This window comes from Triplophysa dalaica, chromosome 22 (genome assembly GCF_015846415.1).
Source record: "Triplophysa dalaica isolate WHDGS20190420 chromosome 22, ASM1584641v1, whole genome shotgun sequence".
Classification (NCBI taxonomy): Eukaryota; Metazoa; Chordata; class Actinopteri; order Cypriniformes; family Nemacheilidae; genus Triplophysa; species Triplophysa dalaica.
The window spans coordinates 19,967,849-19,994,387 of NC_079563.1; the positions used below are offsets into that span (position 1 = coordinate 19,967,849).

A 26,539-nucleotide genomic window follows, 5' to 3' on the forward strand; every position below is an offset into this window, starting at 1 on the left:
AGATATCCACACTTTCATTACACAATCCACCACGGCACGGTTAAAGTATAGTTCATTTGTGATCATTATTAAATAACTGTGTTTTCTGTGGTAAAACCCTGTGTGACAGATGTGATATGACTGCTTCTTCAATGTTAACCCATTAAACTGACTCCATCCTGTGGTTTCTACAACAAGAAGCCTCGACTCCATCAATCTCTTCACAACAGAATGATTAAAGGTTTCAAGCTTTGACATTTCACATGATTAGACACCGCTGCTCAAGACTGATGCTCTGATCTGATCTGACACTGATTCTGTGTCATCTGACCAACACGTATAGAGACCTTCTGCATGAGCTTTAGAGTCAGGTAATGAGAAACATTCAGTGAGAAACTACTGCCACACACTTCAGTCAACAGTCAACAGCGTCTCCACAGGATCATACGATGAAGACGCCTGGAAATACACTCATGACATCTTACATGGATGTGTTATAACTTATCAGAAATTTCACATGAGAAAAAAACAAGCAGTCAATGAAACAACTACAACAGACATTCAGGCAAGAGAGGATAATAGATTGAGTAAATGATCAAATGGATGTGTTCACATCTGCAAATGATTCTGTTCACACTCACATTGCTGTTTAACCACATTAAAGAAATCCTTCAATTACACTTTATTATCTGAACTCTGTGATTTCATTTATTGTCAAGAAAAACATCCCTACCTACACAAACACGCACACAAACACACGTTTAGTTTTCTGTGTAAATAAGGACATCTTATAAACATCTCTAATTGTTTACAGCTACACTATAACCTCACACTAACTCACACTCCAACACTAGAAGAAATCATTTAGCATAATTACAATAAAACTTCATCGACTCTATTAAAGTGTTTTTGGGGACGTCCCCAAAGGAGTTCTCCTCAGATTTTGCTCACAATTTTGCCCCTAAAATACAGTTCTGTGGGAACGCACACACACACACACACAGTATGACACACGTGTGTTGTGTTTGCAGGGGAACGAAAACGAGAACCGCAGTCTGAAGAACAAACCTGAAGACGCCCAGCAACCATACATTACAATACACTACAGTGTCATGTGTTTTTACAGTCATGTGAGCGCTGGAAACATTCTAGATTTGGTGTTTTACAGCCACACGAGTGAAAAGAGAGAAATTGAGCAACTCATCTGTGACTCCACCTCGTTTCCCTCTCTCTGTTGAAATCAGGAGAAAGCAGACCCCGTTTCTAAGAAACAAACACGTGAAGAGATGATGTCATAGCTGCACAGACGTGGCCTGACGAGCGTCTCAGGTCAGACTCAGATGATGTTAATGAGAAGACGTGTGAGCTTCTCTACAAACCAACACAACAACAACAACAACAACAACACAAACAATCCTTTGCCATTTAAATGAGATCCTGCGATAGAAACCAAGTAAACAATGAAGACAGCTGTGAGCATTGTTATTATTGACATCACTCCTTTTGTTCATTATGTGTATCATAAACACAATCTAATATCATATGCTAATGTCTACCTGTGTTAAATCAACTGAATTAAATCCTTTACAAATGACTAAATAAGTCTGGCATTAATGAAAAAACTGCTTCATTACGCAACATCAGAATATCAAACAAGCAAATAAAAAGTGAAAGTCTAAACATTAAACCACATGAATCATGAATGTTTGATAGACACATAAGATAAATGATATAAATCAGTCTAGACACACACACACACTCGCACAAGCACACAATTTATGGAATTCCCATTCTACTTCCTGTTTGCAATTGTACAACTCTGACGCACAAACACACACACACACACACACACATACACAGAGCAGCACAGTGCCAACATCACACAACTTATGCCACATGTTTCATCCCAAAACGTTCTGGGAGAAGTTTTTAAAGGTTGCTGAACCATAAGAAAAAAAGTGTTTTATTAGATTTTCTGGGCAGGATGAATTTCAGCCGTGTGTTTACGGTCTTCATCACAACAAACATGTAAGTGACAGAACCACGTGAATGCACTATCAGGACTGGAGTGAAGATGAAGGATGACGTCAGTTCTCTGTTGTCACCTTTAGGAGGAGCGCTCCGCTCAGGACGTGTGTGATCTTCCTCCTGTTCTTCTTCTGTACTTCCATCATAATCACCCTCCTGTCCTGAACTCTTCTCAGCCTCCGGCTCTTCACTTTTCTCCTGTTTCCTTCTAAAACACACACAGTAACACACACTCAAACCTTGATGTTGGTTGTGTTGTGAGACAGTCATATAAACGTCTCTAAGAGATCACTCCACTTCAACACGCTCAGAATGTTTATCAGGCTCTTGTTGTTCAATGTAAACTGAGCAAATCTCAGATCATCTTTAGTCGCCTGCTTTCTTTTAGGTCCTTTAGCTGATTAAATTCATGTCACATTAGTTTCATTGTGAAACATGTTTTGATATCATTCTCTCTGTGTGAATGAGCCATTACATGTCAGTATAAAGACTTTCTTATGTTTCGAAACGAACGTGAGCAACACAAAACTGGAAGTGATATTCCAGAGAATGAGAAGATTACCTCATAAAAGACAGTTTCTCAACAGGGGAAGACTGAAAAAGTTGAAGTGAGAAAGTGTTTGTAATGTGACAGATGCGTCAGAAGAAGGCTGATGTGAGATTGAGTGTTCACCTCACTTCATCTTCATCCACAGACTGCTGAAGTTCATCCAGTCCGGCCTGAAGATCTCTGATTTTACCCTTCTTCTCATTCAGAACCAACACAAAGCGGCCGTACAGCTCTCTCTCTAGTCGCTCTTTCTCCTCCACGTATCTTTCCATCCTGTGAGGAGTGAAACACGCTCAACACTTCACATCAACATTCCATCAGCCGTTCACAACTGCTTGGACTTCAAGAACAGACGCTGAAACCTTTTACAATTGTGCAAAAAATAATACAGCTGTTTATTTTCTTTATTAACATTTATCCCCCCTCGTGTGACTGTAAATCTGCATGCAAGTCTTTCTTCAGTGGAACACAAAAGAAGATATTTAGAAAAATGTCTCCGGGGTTTTCATGGTCATACAAGGAAGTCAATGAAAGTTCAGTGTTGTTTGATTATCAACATTCTTCAAAATATCTTTTCTTGTCTTTTTTTGTTCTGATAAGGAAAGTCACACAGAATCAAATGAAATCTTTTTTTTGTTGTGAACTATCCCTTTAACAAAACTGAGACACCTGTGAAGCATAAATACAGTGAATGTCGTTGTGGGGCAACATTACAAACTGCCCATAATTCTTGTTTTGGAAGGTGTTAGAGACGTGTGGCGGTACATTGTGGCTGGTGATGTCAGCGCTGCCGTTGTGCAGAGAGGAAAAACTGAAGCACATGGAGAACACGTGCGTACACACACACACACACACACACACACACACAAAACGTCATGTGCCCTAAATACATCAAATCAGCCCATAAAGCAGGGGTTCTCAAACTTTATGATGCCAAGGACCCTCAAATATGATTAACCTTTAGTGAGGGACCCCCTTTTCTAAAATATGTATCAATCTATATGTGTAAAGAAACATTAAAAAATATATTGGATGATAGCAAGTAGAATATTGTTCCCTCAATAGCCGGCAAGAATTTCACTTCGAGTCCAAAATAGAAACTATAATGAGAAAAACTCACAACAAAGATTCAAACATAAACAATTCTGGAAAACATCCATAACAAAAAAAAGCAGATAAAGACAATAACTTTATGCTTAATATTGTTTCCTAGAAAATGTCTGGGGAACCCCTTGCATCCTTCTGGAGGTCCCCTGGGGGTCCCCGTACCCCAGTTTGGCATTGAAGTGATAGTTCACCTTCAAAATGAAAACCTTTGACTTTCTTCCTTCGGCTGAACACTACAGAAGATATTTTTGCAGAAAGTCGATAACAGAAAACCGTCAGTCCCCATTGACTTGCATTGGTTTTGTGTCCATACAATAGAAGTCAATGGTGACCAAGGGTTTTAATGTTATGAACATTCTTTAAAATGTCTTCTTTTGCATTTTACAGAAGAAAGAAAATCCCACAGGTCTGAAACAACAACAGGAAGAGTAAATGATGACATGATTTTCATTATGAAGGTGAACTGTTCTTGAATAGAGAATATCACCGTTCACACGCTTCCACATTCAGTATTATAGCAAACACAACAAACATCTGCATCTGACACAGCTTCATTCTGAATCACCAGAGATCATGTGAAAGTTTTCTTTGAAATGTATTATTACATTGTAGTTGTTTATCCATGTTTTAGCCATCATAAACTTATGATGAACAACATGTTTTATAAATATTTCTTTATGTTCAGGCTGACACAGGTGTTCATTGTTTATTCATGATAGTTTATTCTGCACTAACTAATGCTGACAGAAATAACTTTTGACTTTTTGAAATAACATGAATAAACACTCACAGTAGCTGTCATTTGTTGTTTATTGTTAGTCCATGTTTACTAATAACTCAAGTTAACAAATAGATTCACATTGTCAAGTGTTCTTGAACTCTCTATTAAACTCACAGTATGTGTCATATTTGTGTTGTGTGATGTGGTGTGTAGACGTACTGTGTGCTGATGTGGTGTTGTTCTTGTCTCAGTTTGTGGTTCTCCTCGAGCAGGTGCTGGTTTTTGGCCTCCAGATGTTTGCTGAGGTCCAGGCTGTGAGTAATGAGCTCCCTGATGACTTCAGAGGGCTCCGGCACGGCCTGCAGCTCCACCACACCGAGCCTGAACTGAGGGAGAGAGAGAGAAATCAACATTAATAATGGAAAGATCTTTTCTGTCCTGGCACCTGTTGAGAAGAGCTTCTCAAATATCTCCCTCAAAATCATTTTATCCAAAATTCTGAGTTCTGCCAGTCAAAGATGCTGCTGTTGCTATGGAAACGGAAACAATGGCAACAGAGCTCAGCGGTGGTCGCACATTTCCAATAATGCATTGTGAATGATGTGACATCCTATACACTTTCAGACTACATTTAGGTTTGTTTATTCTGGAGGTATTGTTTTGTATCACACAATAACTCAATAGTTGTATATTTGACTAAAGTTTCTAAATCAATTGTGTAATTCCATCTTAAAGTTGTTGTGATGTTTGGGTGGTCAGTGTTTGTGTCTAATGGCATTTTGGGTGATAAAACACACAGACTCTCACAATCAACACCTAAAGAAACACACAGAACTACAGCCCTTACTGATATCCTCAAATAGATGACCACACGCACACACAAACTCTCACGCTCGTGACGTGTGTGTGTCAATCTGTCAGAGATAAAACTAACAGCTTCCTTAAGACACTTTACTGAAGATCAAGTCACAGACAACACAACACAACACAACACAACACAACACTGACACTTCTGGTGAGAGACAGACAGACATGCACACACAGGCAAGCACACACACACACACACACACACACACAAACACACACATTCTTTTTCAAATGCACATTTTGAAAAAAAAATCAGAGTAACTTCTAAGTGCACGTGAGCAGGTCATGAGTGTCAGACAGAATCCTGGAACAGCTCTTTAAATGTTTCCTTTCCAGGAAGAAAATCAGCATGTGACGATAAACTGCAGTGTAAACATCATGTGTGACGTCACCACTGCCTTTATGAAGTGTTACACACACTCTCACAATCACTACACTTCTCTTCTCTACTCAATAATGAAGTATGAACGTCAGCATCAGCGTCTGGGTTTGTGTTCTTGTGTGAAAAACATCTGCTGGTTTTCTAGCTGAATGATGAGAAGACATGTGGAAAAGAAGCGCTGACGTCAGGAGCCTGTAATAGTTAACATGACAAAATAATCAGCCTTACAAAAACTAACCATCACTTTCCTATAAAAAACATCTTTACTATTGTTAAAGCACAGTTATTCAGTTATATGAATCCAGCAAAAGAACATAGTTACTTCACCTTTACTATAATAACAACATGGTAAATGATCTTAAAATGAAAGGTGTCCTTATTCACACACGACCTCATCTGTCCAAACCTGTATGACCTCACAATATATTTACAGTCATAAATGGGAATGACTCCTGTCAACCTTATAAAAAAGATTTTAGGGTAAATGATCGTTTTGAAATCATGTAAAACTACACATTTCAGATATCAAGTACCCTCAATCCTAATACAAAGAAATAGTAGGAAACGGTCTCTATGAGTAACACGTGTGTATCTGATGACAGACGTGAACGTGACTTAAGCTCACGTGACTCCAGCGAATGTGCCGTTCACAGAGCCACATTGTTTCTTTATATCAGCGGCAGTCTGGAGAGTATTAAACAGTTTCTACTCTGCAATCAGTCAAGTGAGCGACAGAAGCCCAACAGATGCCATCAGAAGCCCTTGAGAACGCTGGGAACTCCAGTCAGTTTGTCCCTGTGGGAGCAGACGTCTACAAGGTGCCAAATCAACACACACACACACAAACACACCTCTCAAGACCACCACACAAGATTCTCAACATCATGTAAACATCACGTCAACATCACATCATGATGAGTCACACACAGATGTTGATAACACGTCTTGTGCTCATGTCAGACTTCAAGTTCTGAGTCAAAGAAAGAAATTTTCCTGTCTTAAGAATTCATTATGATAAAAAAGCCTTTTAAAATCTCCAGCGCATTTATAGAATCTTCAGCAAAAAACTAGATTGTGATTAGAGCTGATAAGAATAATGACCGCATTACTTCCTGAAATGAAATACATACATGATGCCAAATTCCTCTTTTATTTGTTTATTTGTCTGCTCGATGACTCTTAGAGGGGTTTTTATGATGTGTCATACATTCTGACTTTTTACACTGTTAAACGTGGTGGCTTCTCAAGCTTAACATTGTCAAAAAAACAGTTGGACGTGGCATTTCTGTGTTCGGTACACTCCCTCAGCGTTCATTTTCAAGTTTCGAAAAGTTTTTTTCAAACATGAAAAACCGTTACGTAACAACTTGTCTTAGTCCCTAATTGGGGAACTCTCCCGGAAAAGAACGCCCACGGGAAGGCAAAAGAAATAGCTCGGCCAAACGTCACCGACGAGCAATAGGAAGACCCACTATCATAAAGATGGGCTGCGCTGCTTCAAGATGGGCTGCGCTGTGCGCCTGCAGCTGGTTACTCTTGTGATAGTGAGTGAAGTTTAACTGTGTTTGCTTGTTTACAGCATTTCAGTGATGGATGTTATATAAACGCTGGATATGGAGATGGTTTGAAACTGATAGATGAGCGGTCCAAGTGCTAAAAGATGCCCGGACATGAACCGCACGCGGTCAGTCAAACACATTCAGATGTCTGTGTTTTGTCCGCATCAGCGTGTACGTGCATAATGTAAACAACATGAACTTATAGTGAATCAACAGTTGTGCAGAGATAATGCCATGATGTGTTGTGTGAGTTAGTTCCTCCTGCCGTACACCCCCAGGAGCTCGTCTGTTTGGAAATAATGGTACAGCTGTATCTGTCTTTTATAAATGTGATCAAACTAATGATCTCAGAAGATACGACGTATGTAACACTAATCTATATGTACTCCAGATTCATATGAGATTCATTCAGTTCATTTCAACCAGACCTTTAAAGTCTGTCAGGTGTGTCTGAATCTTTACTTCTGTACACTACTGTTTCCACAAAAAATAGAATCACAAAACTTTGCGCGTTCAACCGGACCTTTAAAACATGACTTTATGTAGACAGAGAGAGAGAGTTTGTGACCATTCTGACTCTTAGGACAAAATGTGCAGAAGTGTTTAAATAATATTTTTCATATGAATCCCTGATTGTGATCTGCAATTTCTCAGATTTTAAAACATGCAGGTTTGATCCGAGCACTGGTTCACATACACATACACACACACACACACACACACGCACATACACGCACATACACGCACATACACGCACATACACGCACATACACGCACATACACGCACACGCACGCACACGCACGCACACGATGGCAGAAACACTTGCACATGTTCTTTCATCAGTGCTAACATATGACACAATTAACAACAAGAGAAACACAGCCACAGCACAGCAGGGTTTCATCTGAAAACACAGCGATATGAGGACCATTACACACATCTACCCAGAAAATACTCTCCAAACCTCTCGTCTCTGCTGTCGACATGAGACACAAATGAATAACATGAAATCCTTTGAGGAACACATGGTAAGAATTTATACCTGGGGTGTAGAGTTTAAACCAATCAGATCCTCAGAGAGTCTGTGTGTCCCATCACAGCACACACACACATCATGTGAAGTCATGTTAATTTATTCATTTATCACACCATCATTTCATCACTGCATCTGTTTTTAACCAAAACATGTCTTATTTCACAATGAGCTGACTGAATAATAACATATGTGACATTATATTGACAAACAACTGAAGCAAACTGATTGTTCTTCCTGCTTGAACATTGTATCATGGCTTCTAGTTGATAATAAATGTTTATTGATAGTGAAACATTTGTAATTGTTACAAATAAACTAGACACCTTAACACTGAAGTAACGCTGAATTCTGAATGGAGAGAGAGAGAGAGAGAGAGAGAGAGAGAGAGGACGAGAGACGGAGGAGAAGAGCACCGCAGGAGTCCTGACGTGACATCAGATCATCATGAAAGCACAAAGCATTCCTCTCTCATCTGTGTGTTCACCTGTATACTTCATGCATGACAGCTAATATGTGCTTTGTAGAACAGAAGTCAAGGTGTCCCTAAATCTTTAAATGTTTACTGTAAAAATCGGCGTCTTCAAACGGGTTGTATGAGAGAGAAACAGCTGCTTTCACATTTACACATGACTTCTTCTTCCGCTGTTTCACTGAAGAATGCTGCAGACGCTCACACAGGCTGTCATTACATTACAGGCCTAAAGCATCACCAACTAAAATCTCAGCATTATCAAATCAACATTACGTGCGTAACTGTCACGAACAGCAAATAACAAGGCAAACAATCATAAGTAAGCTTTAAACTGTTCTGCAAATATTATTTACATCATTCAATGTAAATAAAGCTCGATGACTTTCAGAGTCGCATCACAATAACCAAACAACATGTTCATATCTCAACACTTCATTCATTAAGTGAACACAGAGCTGACATAAGAGTAAGTGTGTGAGAGCGCCGGCCTCGACTTCACAGAGAACACACAGCCAACAAAACCAAGAGAACAACATGAAACATCCAAAACATACATCTGTGACAACAAACACAACATCTGAAACACAACCAGTCAAAGTCATATCAATGGTTTGTCTCAACACGCACAGACAGACACACACACTCGCCCATACAAACACACATGCATGCACTTGCACACACACACACACACACACGCATACACACACAAACGCAGACAAAAGCGCACACACATGAACGCACACACAAATGAAAACACACACATTCGCAGACACATTCTTACTCGAATGGAAATGTACAACTTTTCAAAAGCAGAGGTGATGATGATGTCATATTCGTTCTCTACACAAAACAACTGTGAGTGACCTCATAAACATCCAGGAGACTTTCACGCAAATGTGGAGATGAAAATAAACCTTCTCCTGTGTAAGAGCTCTGCTTCTCTGTCTCCTGTCCACCAGCACAACAGAAATGACCTTTACACCTAGAGATTCTGCTTTAGCTCAGATGTGATCATTTCATGTCAGTTCTTCACAACATTAGTAAATTCCTAATTTCTCTTTGTACAATATATCCTAATGCCTCTTCATAAAAACACCCAAGTAACTTAACCCCATTCACACAGACGCTGATCTCAGAAAACTGCCCAACAACTACCAGAGTGCCTTCTGTGTGAACGCAAACGCATCCCAGATTGATCCGAAAAGGGATTCCAGACAGGAGACGTAACCATCCCGGGTCCAAATCTCTGAGGCGTTCTAATGGCCGCAGACTCTAACATGTGTGTCAAGTGTCAAGAGTTTTGGAGCATGTTTAGGCCCCAAAAATCCCCGAACGATTGAAGAAGAAGAAGAATCCTCTAGAGAACAAGGTTGTACATTAGCTGTCAAAGGTCATATTATTGATATAGTCTCTCAGCATTTTATCTCGCATATTCTTGAAATTCTGAAAATAAAAAAAGCATTCTGATGTGAATGTTACGTCATCTACAAACAGCTTCAGGAAGAAAATCTGATTCCGTTCAGTTTTGACATGTCAGGTGTTGATTTCAGACTCAGCCGTGTGTCAATCATCTCAGCTATTACATCATCACACCTGCAGTGCAGCGATGTCACTCACCGAGATGTCGCTCTGCACCTTCTCATAAGACAGCTGCAGCAGGGGGCTAGAGGGTCTCACGGGTGCCAGGTGAAAAGCGTACACCCCCTCCGCCGTCTGTCCCTCTCCGGTGAGAGCCAGGTGTAGATCCTGAACATACCTCTCCCGCTCCATCTCTATGTCACGAGCTTCCCGAGACACGTCCTCCTCTGAGACTGACCGGACAATACACAACATGGGTTTAAAAGAAAAAGCACAAAGTTCACATCAGATTCTACAACACAAAACGGCGGGCTGTGACAATTCAATGATGAGTAAATAATGAGATGATTGACGTGTGTGATGTTTTGATCTCTTACCCTCACCGCTCCAGGCAGACACGCCGTCAGACAGAAGAACAATAAATCCAGACCCGAGATCCTCGGCCCATTCCACCTTGAGAAAGAATGAACGCTGAGCCTCAGACGTGATGGAGATCTGACGCACACTGCTACTGCTTCTGATGGACGAACACACAACAACAACAACTTTACACATTCACATTATTCAATTCAATAAACTCCAACAGGTTTGGTGGCACATTTGTTTGATCTGAGTGAACAACACCAAATCATCTAAGGGTGTGAAGAGACACTTATCCCACCAGACTTCTTCAATGATGAAATATATAGGGAAACAATGTCTTTTATTCACATTAAAATACAAAATGCACAAATTTTGTCAATATAAACTCAAACTTTATGAAAAAACATTAAACTTCTATTTGAATGAATTATACTATGTAAGGGATAATGTTCAGGCAGCCGGATGTTATCACAGAAATAATCCCTGACAGTGTGATCAGGAGGTGAAGTGGAGGTTCTTGTATCAGACTGAAGGAGATTATTTCTGTGATAACAGCCGGCTGCTTGTACATTATCCCGCTTATTACACGGCTACTTGCCACATGAGAAATAAACTGGACATGAAATGATAATCTGAAATATTTGATAAACTCATTTTTACTGAATGCAGACCTTCCGCGAGGAAAAGCCATTTAGTTTTGGTTTTAAGGGAAGAAATAACGTTCAAATGTCACGAACAGTCACATTGGTTTAATCGTTTGTAAAATATTATTTCATATATGTTATTAAAATACATATTTAATTTGTGAAAAAAAACCTATAAAAATGATCCGGGTTAGTGTGTGTTATTTGTTTTGAGAGGTTGTTAATCAGAATCAAGCATTCCAATGAGCCGCGTAATAAGCAGTAATAAACAATATGTAAATACTGCTAAATGTTTTGTGATAAACTCAACTGACAGGCAGTAATTGCACAAAAAAAACTTGCTTTGTTTTCTTAACAGCTGCAGCTTTTGGTAAAGAGCTCTCGGTTTTCTCTATATGCTTTTGTAAAAAACTGCTGGTGTTATGCGAGGTGGCGATTATATCACAATGTCAATGTGAACCCCCACGGCCTTCCGAGAAACACTTCAAACTACATCAACAAAATGATGTTTTATGCTTACATTGCACACAAGAAAGAGACAGAAGATCTGTTTTTGAAGAGGTTTGCCTGTTAATGTATTTAAAATATCGTAATGTGAACTTGCCATTGCTATAATGTACTTGTAGTACAGTCAGCTGCTGTTCAGCCGCGCGCTCCTAAAGCAACGCAGAAACCCGTCCGTCTAGCACGTGTTTACATAAAAGTAGACAAAATCACGTTGTGTTATGGCCTGGCTGGTTATTTTAGCTCTGCTAACAGTACGCACATACATTGTGCAGTTATTAGTGTGTTATAAACAGTAATAAAAACAGGTCGCAACACAACAAAATGTGCACTCATGCAAACGCTCAGAAACATATTTTAAGGTCACACATATTTCATTTATGGAGCATATGTGATTACAATTCTCCATCATGCCAATTGCGTGAGGATATTGTGTTGTCGCATCGGACTCATCACACAAATACTGCACAAAAAATACTTAATGAAAATTGTCTTGTTTTTCAGTATAAATAAATGTTTGTAAATCAAGACATAGTATTTTTTGCTAGTCAATTAAATATCTAAACACTGTAGTTTTTGTTTTGTACTGTTTTATATTCTACATTCTTATATAAATAATACATATATATATATATATATATATATATATATATATAGTAACACATAATATATACAGTATTTTTCAGTTTTCAGTTCGTAGGTTATAACATCAGTAAAAATTAGTTTTTTGCCTTTTCTGAAAATCTTGTCAAATGTGTTCAAAATATAAAGAGGAAATGATGTAAGGATGTTTGTCATTATGTGAATGGTTATAAGACATTGTAAGCAACTGAAGGCTGGACAGAACTTAACAGAATTATAGATATATATCATCACATCAGCCATTACAAACACAGATCCAGAGCTCACAGACAGCAGTGAACAGTGAAGCGAGAAAGCTCTGACCTCAGGTCAGTAAGTGTCAGTTAGCAGTGCTGAGGGTGAAAGGTCAAAATGCCTGTGTCATGTCAACTGATAATCAATGTGTCAGGAATACACAATAAACATCTGCTTTCCTCCCGCTGACCATCATCATCATCATCATCATCACAGACTCTTACAACATGAGTCAAACGGAAGCATCAGCACGAGACCAGCGACAGAACGCACGCTGAACACATGACAGTCATTCATTAACTTCAGAAACATCTGCACACGGATGATGATTTAATGACTGGTCCACCACACACACTCACTATATCACAACACAGAGACCTTCTCCCCTAAATCAACAGTCTGTCAGCATTCACTTTTATGCATTTACTTTAAATGAAGCTTTGCTTATGATGAACTGATAGGGATGTCAGAATATTATGTCTGCGTATACAAACAACAACTTTTCAACTGAAAACAAATACATTTTATTTTTTAACCAACATTCATAGAACATATATGTCAGGTAAAAATAAAGCCTTAAAATTATAATACACTTTCAAAAATTTATTTTTGCCATAGCCCATATTTTAGGCCTAAACATAAACATTGCATTACATGACATAATGATGTATTTTTGGGTAAACACAGTTCATACCTTAGAAACGGTATCACAGAAAAATGTGTGGTTATGAAACCTTGACTTGTCAAACCTTGGTATACCTTGAAACCGATATTGGGCCAATGCCTACATGTGACCCATCTCATACTATAACTCACTCCTCTGAGCAACAGTAAGACAGTAAGTCATGTGTGTTTGTGTGGACCGTGAGATTTAGTGAATGATGTTTGGGTGAATGTGGCTGACATAAAGTAAGGGTCACGACAGAAAGTCTAAACATTTATCCACACCCAAGAGACCTCCAACAACAGGACTCCTGACAAATTTCCATTCTTCATGTTCAGAAGAGCACACATGACGCTGCCTGTAATATGATGGCGGATTGGAAAGAACCGTTCATCATCAGACAGACATTAGATCAGAGCTCACACTCACTTTACATGATAATTGTGAGTTCAAGTGGAGATAAAGAATAGGGAGGTGTCATCATGGCCTCTTTTGACTTGACAACACCATAGCAACAAGCCAAAACCACATCCCTAACAAAATACACTCAACAACACACTTAACAACCGCATAGCAACCAGCCATCACACTGCAGCATAACAGAGTCTTCAGAAAATCAGACTGTTGAGTTCATATCCTGTAAATCAAGGCGTTTAATCGAGACAAAAGTCAATTAGATAGAGATTCTGATACAGTTATTTGTGGTTTATATCTCAGAGAACTTGTGAATGACACACAGCTTCCCCTCCTGAATGAAGGGTTACATGAAGTTTCCATGCTCTTTTTTTGAGTCATTCTATTCTTTTATTCACACACATCGATTCATGAATAGACACATTCACACTCAACACATCTGCTCAGTCGCAAACAACATTCTAACACTCTCTACACAATTCACTGTCTGTCTATATTCTCCAGTCAAACTCTAAGGGAAAAGTTTCAAGGAAATAGATTTCTAGGGGTTGGGGGGGTGGTGTCATTTTTATACAATTGGCTTGTGTTGTAATGTATAGATTTGACATTCCTGATCACACCGGACACAAGCTGTGATATCTTGGTATTATCCACTTTCAAAAAAAGAAATAAAGTGAGTAGAAAGCTTTTACTGTCTGCAGTGTCCAGCAGTAGCTGTGATATTTTGGAGGACACTGTGGTTACCATGGTGAAGAAGTTATGTGAGGAAACAAAACCAAGATTTCAAGCCAAGACTGCCCACATCACATCATTTCTGTCTAATAAACCCCCAGTTGTTCTTAAGTTACCTGCCTGTACTGCTCCTCAACGGCGTCTGACAGGTTAATAAACATCATTACAACCGAAAACAAACAAACATTCTCACAAACGCGTGCAAGCTAACGTTGAACAACACCGCATGATGAAATAATGTAAAGCAAATCTCACCTCATTCCGAAAGATAAATGTTTCACATGTAAATTTAAATGTTTCACATATAACAAATGACTTTCTATTTAAACTAACACTTTAATTCATTTCCGTGGTGTCCATCTGCAGGTTTGACCCTTCGCGCCACATACGCAGCGATGGAAGTTAAATTGTATGACGATATGCGCCGCCATATTGGACCGGGCAAGCTTGCCTTTAAAACACATTATTGTGAACGAGGCAGCTGCTGTTTGTCTAAATAAAGATCAATAACGTTTACATTTGTCTAAACACTTTCAATAATATTAAGATCCACGCAGAGTAAAATACGTCTTGCCTCTTGTCGCAATTTTTTTTTTTACGTTTTCAGACTCACGTTTGACATGCTTTCAAATCGGTTCGGAAATTTAACGCCTAAAATAACACATTCTTTTGCGTTTTGCTCTGTTACGGTCACATTGTTTAAACTCCCCGTTAACTTCGATGTGTTTATAGGATAGTCGTGCCCTGCCCAGTATGGCGGCGCCACTAACACATTACAGCAACGGGTCAAATCACTCACTTCCAGGTTGCCGTACAGTTGACGCAATTTCCGCAAGTACCGGAAGTGTGAGTTGGCTGGAGACGATATCAAGATGGTGAGTTTTTCTATGAACATTTGTCATTTAATGTGAGTGTGCACAAGAAATGAAGTGAAGTGTATTTTTTATTCGGTAGGATTTAACAGCACACTGTCTGCCGAAGCGTAAGTCTGCTAACTGTGCAGTTAAATAAGAACAGATGTCAGAGATGCTAAATGTGCTGTTAGCTTAGAAACACTTAGCCGATCCGTTTGATCGATCTGTCGTGCTCAGGTTATAGCTGTGTCGTGTCGTCAGTGCTGAAAGATCATGTGTTTAGACCTGTGTCCTCCTAAACATGATGATACACACACAACCACTGTCTCTTCACATTAAAGTCATTAAAGTCATTATAAATCTATCATATTAACTTGTGTATGAGTTTACTTGTGTATTAACTTGTGTTAAATCATCACACTGCGATGATTCAACGAGGTTATTTTAAAACTGTAATCTTTTATTAAAGTGTCAGTCAAACTTTATCTACTGACATTGCCCTCAAACATCACAAATGCCTTTCATTCTTTAACCCTCCCTTCTATCTGCCTTTAGTCTCGTATGTAATGTGAACTTTTCAAGTGTCTTTAATTACAGTTTTTACTCTGTGTTTTTTGCAGTCTGCCATATTTAATTTCCAGAGTCTGTTGACGGTTATTTTACTTCTCATCTGCACATGTGCTTATATACGAGCTTTAGCTCCCAGTCTGCTGGATAAGAACAAAACCGGGTATGTTTACTGTCATCTGATGTATTTATAAAGCACATATTCCAAACAACACAAAAGATGTTTATTTTCACCAGTTCACTTTGTAATTCATTTCCTCAACAGCACATCTAGATCTTTTGAATTAGAATCATTTCAGCCATTTTATAAAAAACATCCTAATGCCTTAAAATAATTGGTAATGTCTGGTGTTTCATTTGGCCAAAGGACAGGATGTGTGGTAAAATGTCTTTCCTGTAACATAAGTGCTGTGGATGAATGTTTGTTGGGGGGAGACGTCTGTGCGATGATGTCGGACTGAGACATCAAGATGTTCACCACATGTTTAAATTAGAGAATCAGGAAGTGAAGGAGGTTATTCACATCCAGCCGTATGATCTCAACAAATAGATGCTTTGCCAAGATAAATGCGCTGAAGTCGCTTGATATTAAAGAACCTTCTCAGTCTTGTTTGTTGCTGTAGTGTTTTAACAATTGCGTGGTACCAAATTTGTTTGTTTGAAGAAAATGATTCAAAGTAATAGTGAACAGAAGCTCTAGTGTCTCAGTGTTATCGGTGCTGTTATTCTGTCATGTTAATGCAATTGCTGCAAACCTATAAATAACGACAGCGTTTACTGGAGACACGTGTTAAAGCTTTGATTCATTTCGGGAAACAGACATAGTTTTCTTCCCGGGGCTCCTGACAGTACATGTTCTGTTGTTTGTTGTTTCTGTACAATCCAGATGCCCATCCGTTCTGTCAAAGGGTCTGTTATGACATTTGAGCCCCTGTGAAGCTCATCACTCATCTTTTTCTGCCCCCTGTAATCTGTAAATGCCTTCGAGAGCATCAGACAGAAGACCGCCACCTGCTTCCGTTCATTCATTTATAAAAATCAAACTCAACTGATGAAGCATTACAACTTTATACACCACGTTCCATTGATATGACCAACATTTGGCTGTTTTGTTAATTTTTATATTGCAGTAGCATTATAAGTGTATTAATGTAGTAATGAAGAATGGCTCACATATTGTACAGTAATGCATTAGCAAAGAGTCAAATCTTTATATGACGACACATTTCCATCACCAGTCCCTGGCCGTTTGAATGTTTTCAGTTGATAGAGACCCGTTCTGCGTTATTTGCATACATGCACTAACCTTAACGTGTGTCTTTCCACTCACAGATTTCTGGGAATATTCTGGAAGTGTGCGAGAATAGGTGAGTAAAGTGTAAATTCTGTGTGTTCATGTGTGATATGAACTGTTCCGCTGCTCATGATCTTATCCGTTTCCTCTCAGGTGAGCGTAAAAGCCCGTATGTGGCGTGCTGCTGTATCATCATGGCCGTCAGCATTTTATTTTCGGAATAACAGCGAAACCATCTGAGGATTTGAAGAAGAGTGAGATGATCCAAGAACAACACCAAGATCCTAGAACAGGGAAGATGATGTGTAATGTGTTGAGACTCTCTGGGCTTCTGTTGAATCTCAGTACTGGTGTATGTGAACATTTCTCAACCTCCTGGACCAGTTTCTGTAAATACAAATAGTTCTTGGTCTCCATGGTTACGTTCCAGCAGTCTTAGACACTCATTTTGACTTATTGAAAGTTTTATGAGCATCAGAGGGACAGAATTTCTTAAGATGGACATTGATGTGTGTGATATCATGCTTGTTAAATCATTCGTTTGAATCTTTGCTCTGTTTTGAATGGAGACGTTTGCATTAAAAATAAGGATTTATTACGGGAAAATGTTTCTTGCCAGTGAAATACTGAGTTTTTTAAATACTGAATTGACTTAAGTCTATATCTCTAAAGTTTCTATGAAATCCTGATAAGTGCATGTGAGATAGTGTATGTTACATCGCCCATTATGTGGCTGCAAAACATGTAAACATCAGGATCTAGATCTGTATTTTAAAGTTCATTTGAGGTTTTAGAATCAAACTTTGTTGATTTGTTTATGAATGAGACAAAATCCGAGCATCATTCCTTTTAATAATCTGCTCACACTGTCAGAAACACAAACCAAAACACAAGGAGTGTGAGATTTAGGAAATGTCAGCAATAGCAAAATAACAGATATAAAACCTTGAACTGTGACACAGATCGGTCACCTCAGCATCCACCCACAATCCTCTGTCATAGGAAATCCTTCAGCTAATGTTGGGCTGTTGTGTGTTTTGGTCTTTCTTCATTTGTTGAGTAATATTTCGTTGAGTTGTATGTGATTCATGTTTAAGGAGGTGAAGCGCCGCCGGTGTCGTCCTCACACAGAGCAGGAAAAGCCTTTAACAGGCACTAAACATTTATGAATTCAGTGAAATGTCTTGAAGGAAAGTCCTGAGGAGATGAACTCTGTGGGGTACAAGACCTTCTCTTCAGAGCTATAGATCAGCACGGCCTCACAGCGCTCGTAAGTTCAACAGACGTCACAACACGTTTAAAGAGAACGCTGGCTCTTGTAAAGCAGCAGGGAATCATTCTCACTTCCTGACCAGTAGCAAAAAATATGAATTTAATCTTTCAGGTTTGCAGAAGGTGAACAGTTTTAATTAAGTGTGATGAACACAATTCAAGACACATTATTGTCTGTCAAGATGTTCGTACATGTCACGCAGTCTTCTTATTTGTTCATTTTTGAGTCATTAAACATACAGCAACACGTAATGTTTTATTCTTGCAAAATGCTAAAACTGGACTGAACTGGGCACTAAATGTAGCTTGAGAATTTCAGTCAATATGTTTATTTGACATTAATGTTTAGGAGACGCAGTTATCTAATAAAATGCTTCTTTAAACTGAAAATAAGAACGTATACTTTAAATACACAACTTAAATCCTGTTTTTTTTTTAAGAATATTACTGTGCATGAAGTTTATTATTGTTACCATTAAAGTATGCTTGAAAGCAGTTCTGGGCAATTACAGCGTTATGGACGTGACATAAAATGCTCAGAGAATGAATTTGTTACGATTATATTGAACAATCTGTTTATATTTTACTGAACCCTTGTTGATTGAGTCTAAACATCAAAAAATGTCAGTCTATGAAAAAAGTTATATTTAGAAAAAGGGAAATAAACATGCGTTATGGATGTGACAAAAAATGGATGTGGTTTTGGGAGACAATAAACTTTGTAGGATTTCTGTGAAATAAAATGCACAATCCTGAAGCAATATTACCCAATGAATGGAGAAGTGATGCCTCTTCATAGAACATCAAATAGTTACTTTATATTCATTTGAAGAGAGATTTCACATGAGTATCTGAACCACCAAATGTTAAAATCTGTGCTGTTACCAGAGTAAACCTAAAATTTTTCGTTGTATGGTCGACATTTTCACAGAATTGCCCTTCTACATTAAGTAAACATAACTTGAACATTTGAATCATTGCAAAAAGTCACAATCACACATTTCTGTCTGAAGCTCATGAGAGCTGAATAAATGTACGGTTCACAAACACAGTTCAGAGAAGCTTGAAAGCGCAGTTCATGCATGTCAGTTTAAGACAAATGATTATTCGATTATACTCAGGGTTTTCTAATGTTACACGCATGGACTCAGCGGAGGTCCTCACTCAGATCAGATGAAGGAGAAAGACTGCATTCATTATTCCTGCCGCCCATTTGACTGACTGCTCAACTCATAACAGGAGGTAACCTTATATTCTCCTCAAGTGGAATAAATGAGGCCAAATGTTTTATCTGCACATCGACTGCCACAACACATCTCACGCTTTACACGCTCATGTCAAATATTGACTGGCATGTGTGTTCTCTGTAGCACACGCTTCAGAAACCCTCCATCTATACAAGCTACAGCAGACCACTACACTTCTTGATTGTGCAGATCAAGTCACCTTTAATGTAAGCAAATCTATTGGTCGACACAACTTGGCATTGTCACTCATTTGCATAAATCTTTGTCAATAGTCTGTCATTCATTTTACCGAAACATCTCTCCAACATCTTCTCTCCAACATCCACAAAACATCTCTCCAACATCCACAAAACATTTTTCCAACATCTACGAAACATCTCTCCAACATCTACTCTCCAACATCCACAAAACATCTTCAAATCATCTCTCCAACATCTACTCTCCAACATCCACAAAATATCTACGAAACATCTTTCCAACATCTATGAAACATCGACGAAACATCTCTCCAACATCTACTCTCCAACATCCACAAAACATCTCTCCAACATCCACAAAACATCTCTCCAACATCTACTCTCCAACATCCACAAAACATCTACAAATCATCTCTCCAACATCTGCTCTCCAACATCCACAAAATATCTACGAAAACATCTTTCCAACATCTATGAAACATCTCTCCAACATCTACTCTCCAACATCCACAAAACATCTCTCCAACATCTACTCTCCAACATCCACAAAACATCTCTCCAACATCCACAAAACATTTTTCCAACATCTGCTCTCCAACATCCACAAAATATCTACGAAAACATCTTTCCAACATCTATGAAACATCTCTCCAACATCTACTCTCCAACATCCACAAAACATCTCTCCAACATCCACAAAACATCTCTCCAACATCTACTCTCCAACATCCACAAAACATCTACAAATCATCTCTCCAACATCTGCTCTCCAACATCCACAAAATATCTACGAAAACATCTTTCCAACATCTATGAAACATCTCTCCAACATCTACTCTCCAACATCCACAAAACATCTCTCCAACATCTACTCTCCAACATCCACAAAACATCTCTCCAACATCTACTCTCCAACATCCACAAAATATCTACGAAACATCTTTCCAACATCTATGAAACATCTCTCCAACATCGACGAAACATCTCTCCAACATCTCTCCAACATCGACGAAACATCTCTCCAACATCGACGAAACATCTCTCCAACATCTCTCCAACATCGACGAAACATCTCTCCAACATCGACGAAACATCTCTCCAACATCGACGAAACATCTCTCCAACATCGACGAAACATCTCTCCAACATCGACGAAACATCTCTCCAACATTGACGAAACATCTCTCCAACATCTACAAAACATTCTCCAACATTTACAAAACATTCTCCAACATCTACAAAACATCTCTCCAACATCGACGAAACATCTCTCCAACATCTACAAAACATTCTCCAACATCTACAAAACATCTCTCCAACATCTACAAAACATCTCTCCAACATCAACGAAACATCTCTCCAACATGTACGAAACATCTCTCCAACATCGACGAAACATTTCTTCAACATCTCACAAATAATGACACTCTCCTTCGGAGTTTGAGAAGAGATGTCATTAATGTGTCAAACTGAGCTCAGATTCGTCTCGTCTGCAGTCAAAACTCAATATGATTGAAGATCTCAATATCAACTCAGAGTCTCGAGACTCTTCATGTGTTTACACAATTACCCTCTCACTTGATTCTCTTTTTATTTCTCCAACAAGTTGCTACCTAAATGAAGACTCCATGAGATCTCGTGAGCCATGAAAGAGAAATCTGTAAGCGAGTGGTTTTGTGACACAGCAAGAGAGCTGAGAGAAAAGCAACAATAGATGTTGGTCAGTAAGAGGAGGATTTGTGTTGTGTTAAATTGGAAACAGGAGCGTTTAAAGAGAGGTTTCCCATGAATAGATTCTCTGTGTATTGTTATATAACTCAACCCCCTGCAGATGAAACGTTTAAAACTGCGTAATAAAGAACACATGAGGAGATCTGAGCTGGAGACGTCAGGCGTGTTTGGCATGAATCTCGGCCCCCCGGGGTTACGTTTGCCCTCTTCACGGGAAGCGGAGAGCTACATCATCAGCTCAAACACACCGTGCCCGCGGGCACACCGCTGGGGAGATCTGCGCTTTCTGACCGAACACTGCTGGAAAACATTTTCTACAGGCTGTACGTGACCCCCCGGCCTCTTACTGTAACTACACACCATTAACCCCCCACCGTCTCTCTCTTATGGATTTATAACACAAACAATCTGAGCATTCATGTAAATGACTGTGAGCACATGAAAACACACTGAACTCTGCTAATAAGTGAGCTTCAAGTGTCAGGCTTAAAGATGAATGAATGACTCTTTACTGAGAAGAGACTTCAGGTTTTCATGTTGCTTTCTCCTGTTTTCTGCTGCAGCATCAGGCTGATGAAAACTGCCCCATTTTAAGTTTACTTTACAGTTACATTTTCTGAGAAGTAGGGCCTATATAAAAAGCAGAGTGTACACTTTCTCATTTCACTTTAAGAGCAGTATGCTAACAGAACACTTGAATAAAGTTGTGTTTGTAAGGATGGTTGAGGAGAGATGCGTTCTGTATCTAGAAATCACAACATCACAGAGACTGGAGAGAGTGTGTCTCTTCGCCAGTGAGCAAGCACATCTTCTTAGCAACTGCATAGCAACCTGCCCGGCAACCACATTGATGCTGTGACAGTTTTCTCAATATATGGAATGCAACTAAAACATTGTGCGTACACTCTGACAGTCTGTGATTTGAGGAGAGATAACATCAAGTACAATCTAACAAAAGTTTGATGAGTTTTGTGGTTGGTATCCAGACTGCCGTTGCTAAAGTGTTGTGAGTGCTCTTCATCATGTTGCTATGCAGTTGCAAAAGATCTAAACTGTCAAAGACGACAGAAGTGTAAACGTATCTTCTCTACAGCAGAGTCATGACGCACACATGACCGCACACACGCCTGTAAGAGTCACGCTCATCCCTGAACATCACTTAAACACAGGAGGGGTTTCTGGGAGCAAACCTTAACTACTGCCATCTTATATTTCACACAAATAAGTGGCACATCCATCCTCCAAATGAAAAGCAGCTGAAAGTGAGAGTCATTCACGCTGCTACAATGTAATTCTGCAAATATTTCAACACGTGAACTTTAGATTTGAGTCAGCTGTCGACAGAGAAACATACATGAAATATAATCACAGCAATGAAAGACATCAACATGCTTACATTTCTGCAGCGGTGAACTCACAACATCCATCCACTGACAAATACATCAATGTTCAATAAATCACACATCAGATCTCTTTATTATCTCAATGATTTCTCCTAAACATCACATCCATGAGATTATAAGGAGAGCAAATGCAAACTTTATGTACGTCTCATGTGTGTCTCAGATATTTCTCTTGAGAACAAGAGTGATGAGAGTTTGAGAAGAGATGTCATTAATGTGTCAAACTGAGCTCAGATTCGTCTTGTCTGTCAATCAACAGTCAATATCATTGAAGATCTCAATATCAACTCAAACATGATGATGTGTGAAGAGCAGGGTGTCTTCAGAGGAGTCTGCAGGTGTGTGTTGGGTTTTCTTCCAGGGCACTTTTATAAAAGTCTTGATGTTAACAGGACCGGACATGAGGGGTCAGTTTCCCTCACACGGGACACAGCATGAGGTCATTACTGAAGAATAAACCTCAAACTCTCTCTACATTCACAGACAATGGCAGAATAATTCTGCTCTGACATCTCAGGTCATGTGATAGTGTCGCTCATCTTCTGTTGTGCATGTCACGTCCATCAGCAGGTCTGAAGCTGAGAGTCTAAAGACAAACACATGTTCAGAGAGCCGGACGAGAGACTCACGAGGAAACATTAACTGGGTGACCTGCATGTTCCGTCACATCAAACACGTTTCTTCTTCTCCTGCGAGACCAAACTGACTCAATTCAAAATGTTTCTCTGAATGTGAGATTTAAAAGTCAGATCTGTAAAATCTTACGAGAGAGTGAAGGTCACACACTGGACTGTTTGTTTATGGTGTGAGGACAGCAGAAGTCTGTTCAGGTCGTGTCATCTATGAGTCTATATCTCTGAACTCCACTGGTCTCTACAGCACAGAGGCCTTCGGTTCATACAACACACCCTCAACACGGCCTCTTCATGAACATAGAACACAAACTGTTATCAGATGCTGTAAAATACAACTGGTACAAATTCTGCTATTAACCTTAAAAAATTATTGAATTATTCTTCTTATCTCTACTGAACTGTGTTTTTCTTATCTGTGAGTTAAATCAACAGAGAGACTGTTCAGATGAGACACACACATGTACACAATCATACACTGAAGCAAACACACACACACAACCACTCATTTGCTCACAAGTGCGCACACACGTGCACCCATCCACGCACACACATTCGCTTAACACGTACACACACACACAGACACACACTCGCTCCCAAGCATGCACACAAAGAAACACGTACACACACACACACAGACACACACTCGCTCCCAAGCGTGCACACAAAGAAACACGTACACACACACACAGACACACACTCGCTCCCAAGCGTGCACACAAAGAAACACGTACACACACATACACAGACACACACTCGCTCCCAAGCGTGCACACAAAGAAACACGTACAACCACACACAGACACACACTCGCTCCCAAGCGTGCACACAAAGAAACACGTACACACACACACAGACACACACTCGCTCCCAAGCGTGCACACAAAGAAACACGTACACACACATACAGACACACACTCGCTGCCAAGCGTGCACACAAAGAAACACGTACACACACAGACACACACTCGCTCCCAAGTACGCACACACAGAAATACGTACACACACTCGCTCCCAAGCGTGCACATACACAATAACATACGCACAGACACACACTCGCTCCCAACTACGCACACACAGAAATACATACACACACTCGCTCCCAAGCGTGCACATACACAAACACATACGCACAGACACACACTCGCTCCCAAGCGTGCACATACACAATAACATACGCACAGACACACACTCGCTCCCAAGCGTGCACATACACAATAACATACGCACAGACACACACTCGCTCCCAAGCGTGCACATACACAATAACATACGCACAGACACACACTCGCTCCCAACTACGCACACACAGAAATACGTACACACACTCGCTCCCAAGCGTGCACATACAGAAATACGTACACACACTCGCTCCCAAGCGTGCACATACAGAAATACGTACACACACTCGCTCCCAAGCGTGCACATACAGAAATACGTACACACACTCGCTCCCAAGTGTGCACAAACACATACGCACAGACACACACTCGCTCCCAAGCGCGCACAAACACATACGCACAGACACACACTCGCTCCCAAGCGCGCACACATGCACGCACACACACTCACTACCAAGCATGTACATACAAACACATATACACACACACTCGCTCCCAACCACAGATCATGATAGCAGGATCTTTAAACAACATATAAACACACAACAACATTGTCTCAAAGCAGGATCATGAGAGCACACACACACTACATCACTCCTGACAACATTTACTCACTTTCAACAAATCAAGACCCGTCTGACATGTGATTAGAAAACAATGATGTAAGAGATCCTCTCAAACTAACATCTCAGTTACTAAAGCATCAGCACTAAAGATGATTATATCCACTTCACAGAGGTGTACATTATCACATTACAAACATGTTAAACTAATGTTTCACACGCAACACTCATCTGACAGAACATCATGTGTTTAACAAAGATTTCTATTAATAAATGTCTCTTGAGATACACAAAGATACACTTGGTTGAGCATTGTGTTATCTGTGTGAAGGTTATGGGTTTGATGCCCAGGAAATAAACCCTAAACCCAGACACAGAAACACACACACGCACACAGACACATGCACAGACACACACACACAGACACTGACACACACACAAACATGCACGCGCACACACACGCACTGATAAACTGAATATCATAAACACACTTTGAAGAAAAGCTGTACAGAACTGTGGTCAATATCGCCCCCTTGTGTTCCAGCACACACATCACACACACACACACACTGACCAGCAGATGTCAGCAGTGTCTCACACACACAAACATCACCTCCAGCCAAGAGTGTCAAATAAATGAGTGTTTGATTCCCTTTCTATAATCTAACAGTGATCATCATCATATTGAGATCTGTCTAAAGCACAATCACTACGTCAAATTTCACAAGATCAATAACAACCTCTGCACATCCATCAGACACATGTGAAAGAACTCATCTGTGTAGCTCCATCTGTACCTTACACACACACACACCTGTAGTAGTTTTATGGTGTTTTGGTGTCGTTCTAGACAGCTTTACGGCTCTTGGTCATTGACACACAATGTTTTATTTTAGGGGAACTATTTCTTTAAGAAGGGCTGTTTGTGATGCAGAGAACCCTATCGCTCTCTCTCTCTCTCTCCATCATTTCTGTCTGTCCATTAGAGCGAGACGAGACGCTCCGGGTATGAAGCTGACCTCCTTACCAACACTGATCCAGTCTCCAGAGGGACACTCGCCCCATTTACACACGCTGACTCAGGACTTCCAACACATTCTCTCAAAACTTCTGATCAGACAGACGACAGCCTCCGCTCAAACCTTCACATTATCTTAGGATGTGTCCTGACACAATGCAGC

The 26,539-nt window shown here is 39.8% G+C and overlaps 3 protein-coding genes across 5 annotated transcripts in view; 1 reads left to right on the forward strand and 2 right to left on the reverse strand.

Moving 5' to 3' along the window:
- Positions 1 to 14,975, reverse strand: part of xrcc4 (X-ray repair complementing defective repair in Chinese hamster cells 4) — a 21,925-nt gene extending 6,950 nt beyond the window's left edge. For 2 of the 3 annotated variants that reach the window (XM_056737530.1, XM_056737532.1), the window contains exons 1-6: positions 14,733 to 14,881; positions 10,658 to 10,797; positions 10,320 to 10,513; positions 4,605 to 4,771; positions 2,681 to 2,830; positions 2,085 to 2,215 (exon numbers count right to left, since the gene is read on the reverse strand). In XM_056737530.1, coding sequence (XP_056593508.1) covers positions 2,085 to 2,215; positions 2,681 to 2,830; positions 4,605 to 4,771; positions 10,320 to 10,513; positions 10,658 to 10,797; positions 14,733 to 14,737 — 787 coding nt within the window. In that variant the 5' untranslated portion in view covers positions 14,738 to 14,881. Of the gene's footprint in view, positions 1 to 2,084; positions 2,216 to 2,680; positions 2,831 to 4,604; positions 4,772 to 10,319; positions 10,514 to 10,657; positions 10,798 to 14,732 lie in introns of all 3 variants that reach the window. The other variant, XM_056737531.1, reaches the window with a different exon arrangement.
- Positions 14,976 to 15,309: 334 nt separating this feature from the next.
- On the forward strand, positions 15,310 to 17,790 carry tmem167a (transmembrane protein 167A). The gene is made up of 4 exons (XM_056736331.1): positions 15,310 to 15,352; positions 15,952 to 16,061; positions 17,231 to 17,265; positions 17,346 to 17,790. Exons 1-4 carry the CDS (start codon positions 15,350 to 15,352, stop codon positions 17,414 to 17,416), a joined length of 219 nt encoding a protein of 72 aa, XP_056592309.1. The 5' UTR covers positions 15,310 to 15,349; the 3' UTR covers positions 17,417 to 17,790.
- A 139-nt stretch (positions 17,791 to 17,929) lies between these two features.
- Positions 17,930 to 26,416, reverse strand: LOC130411585 (uncharacterized). The gene is made up of 2 exons (XM_056736325.1): positions 23,808 to 26,416; positions 17,930 to 23,731 (listed from the first exon to the last, which is right to left on the reverse strand). The coding sequence occupies exon 1, from the start codon at positions 25,226 to 25,228 to the stop codon at positions 24,188 to 24,190; it is 1,041 nt and encodes a 346-aa protein (XP_056592303.1). The 5' UTR covers positions 25,229 to 26,416; the 3' UTR covers positions 17,930 to 23,731; positions 23,808 to 24,187.
- Between the last annotated feature and the right edge of the window lie 123 nt (positions 26,417 to 26,539).

Excerpts from the sequence above, each read along its gene's own strand:
- tmem167a (XM_056736331.1), top strand. Across the intron at positions 16,062-17,230 it reads CTGGATAAGAACAAAACCGG|ATTTCTGGGAATATTCTGGA; the intron begins GTATGTTTACTG and ends TTCCACTCACAG. Across the intron at positions 17,266-17,345 it reads CTGGAAGTGTGCGAGAATAG|GTGAGCGTAAAAGCCCGTAT; the intron begins GTGAGTAAAGTG and ends GTTTCCTCTCAG.
- LOC130411585 (XM_056736325.1), bottom strand. The coding sequence starts at position 25,228 with ATGTGTGCGCGCTTGGGAGCGAGTGTGTGTCTGTGCGTATGTGTTTGT.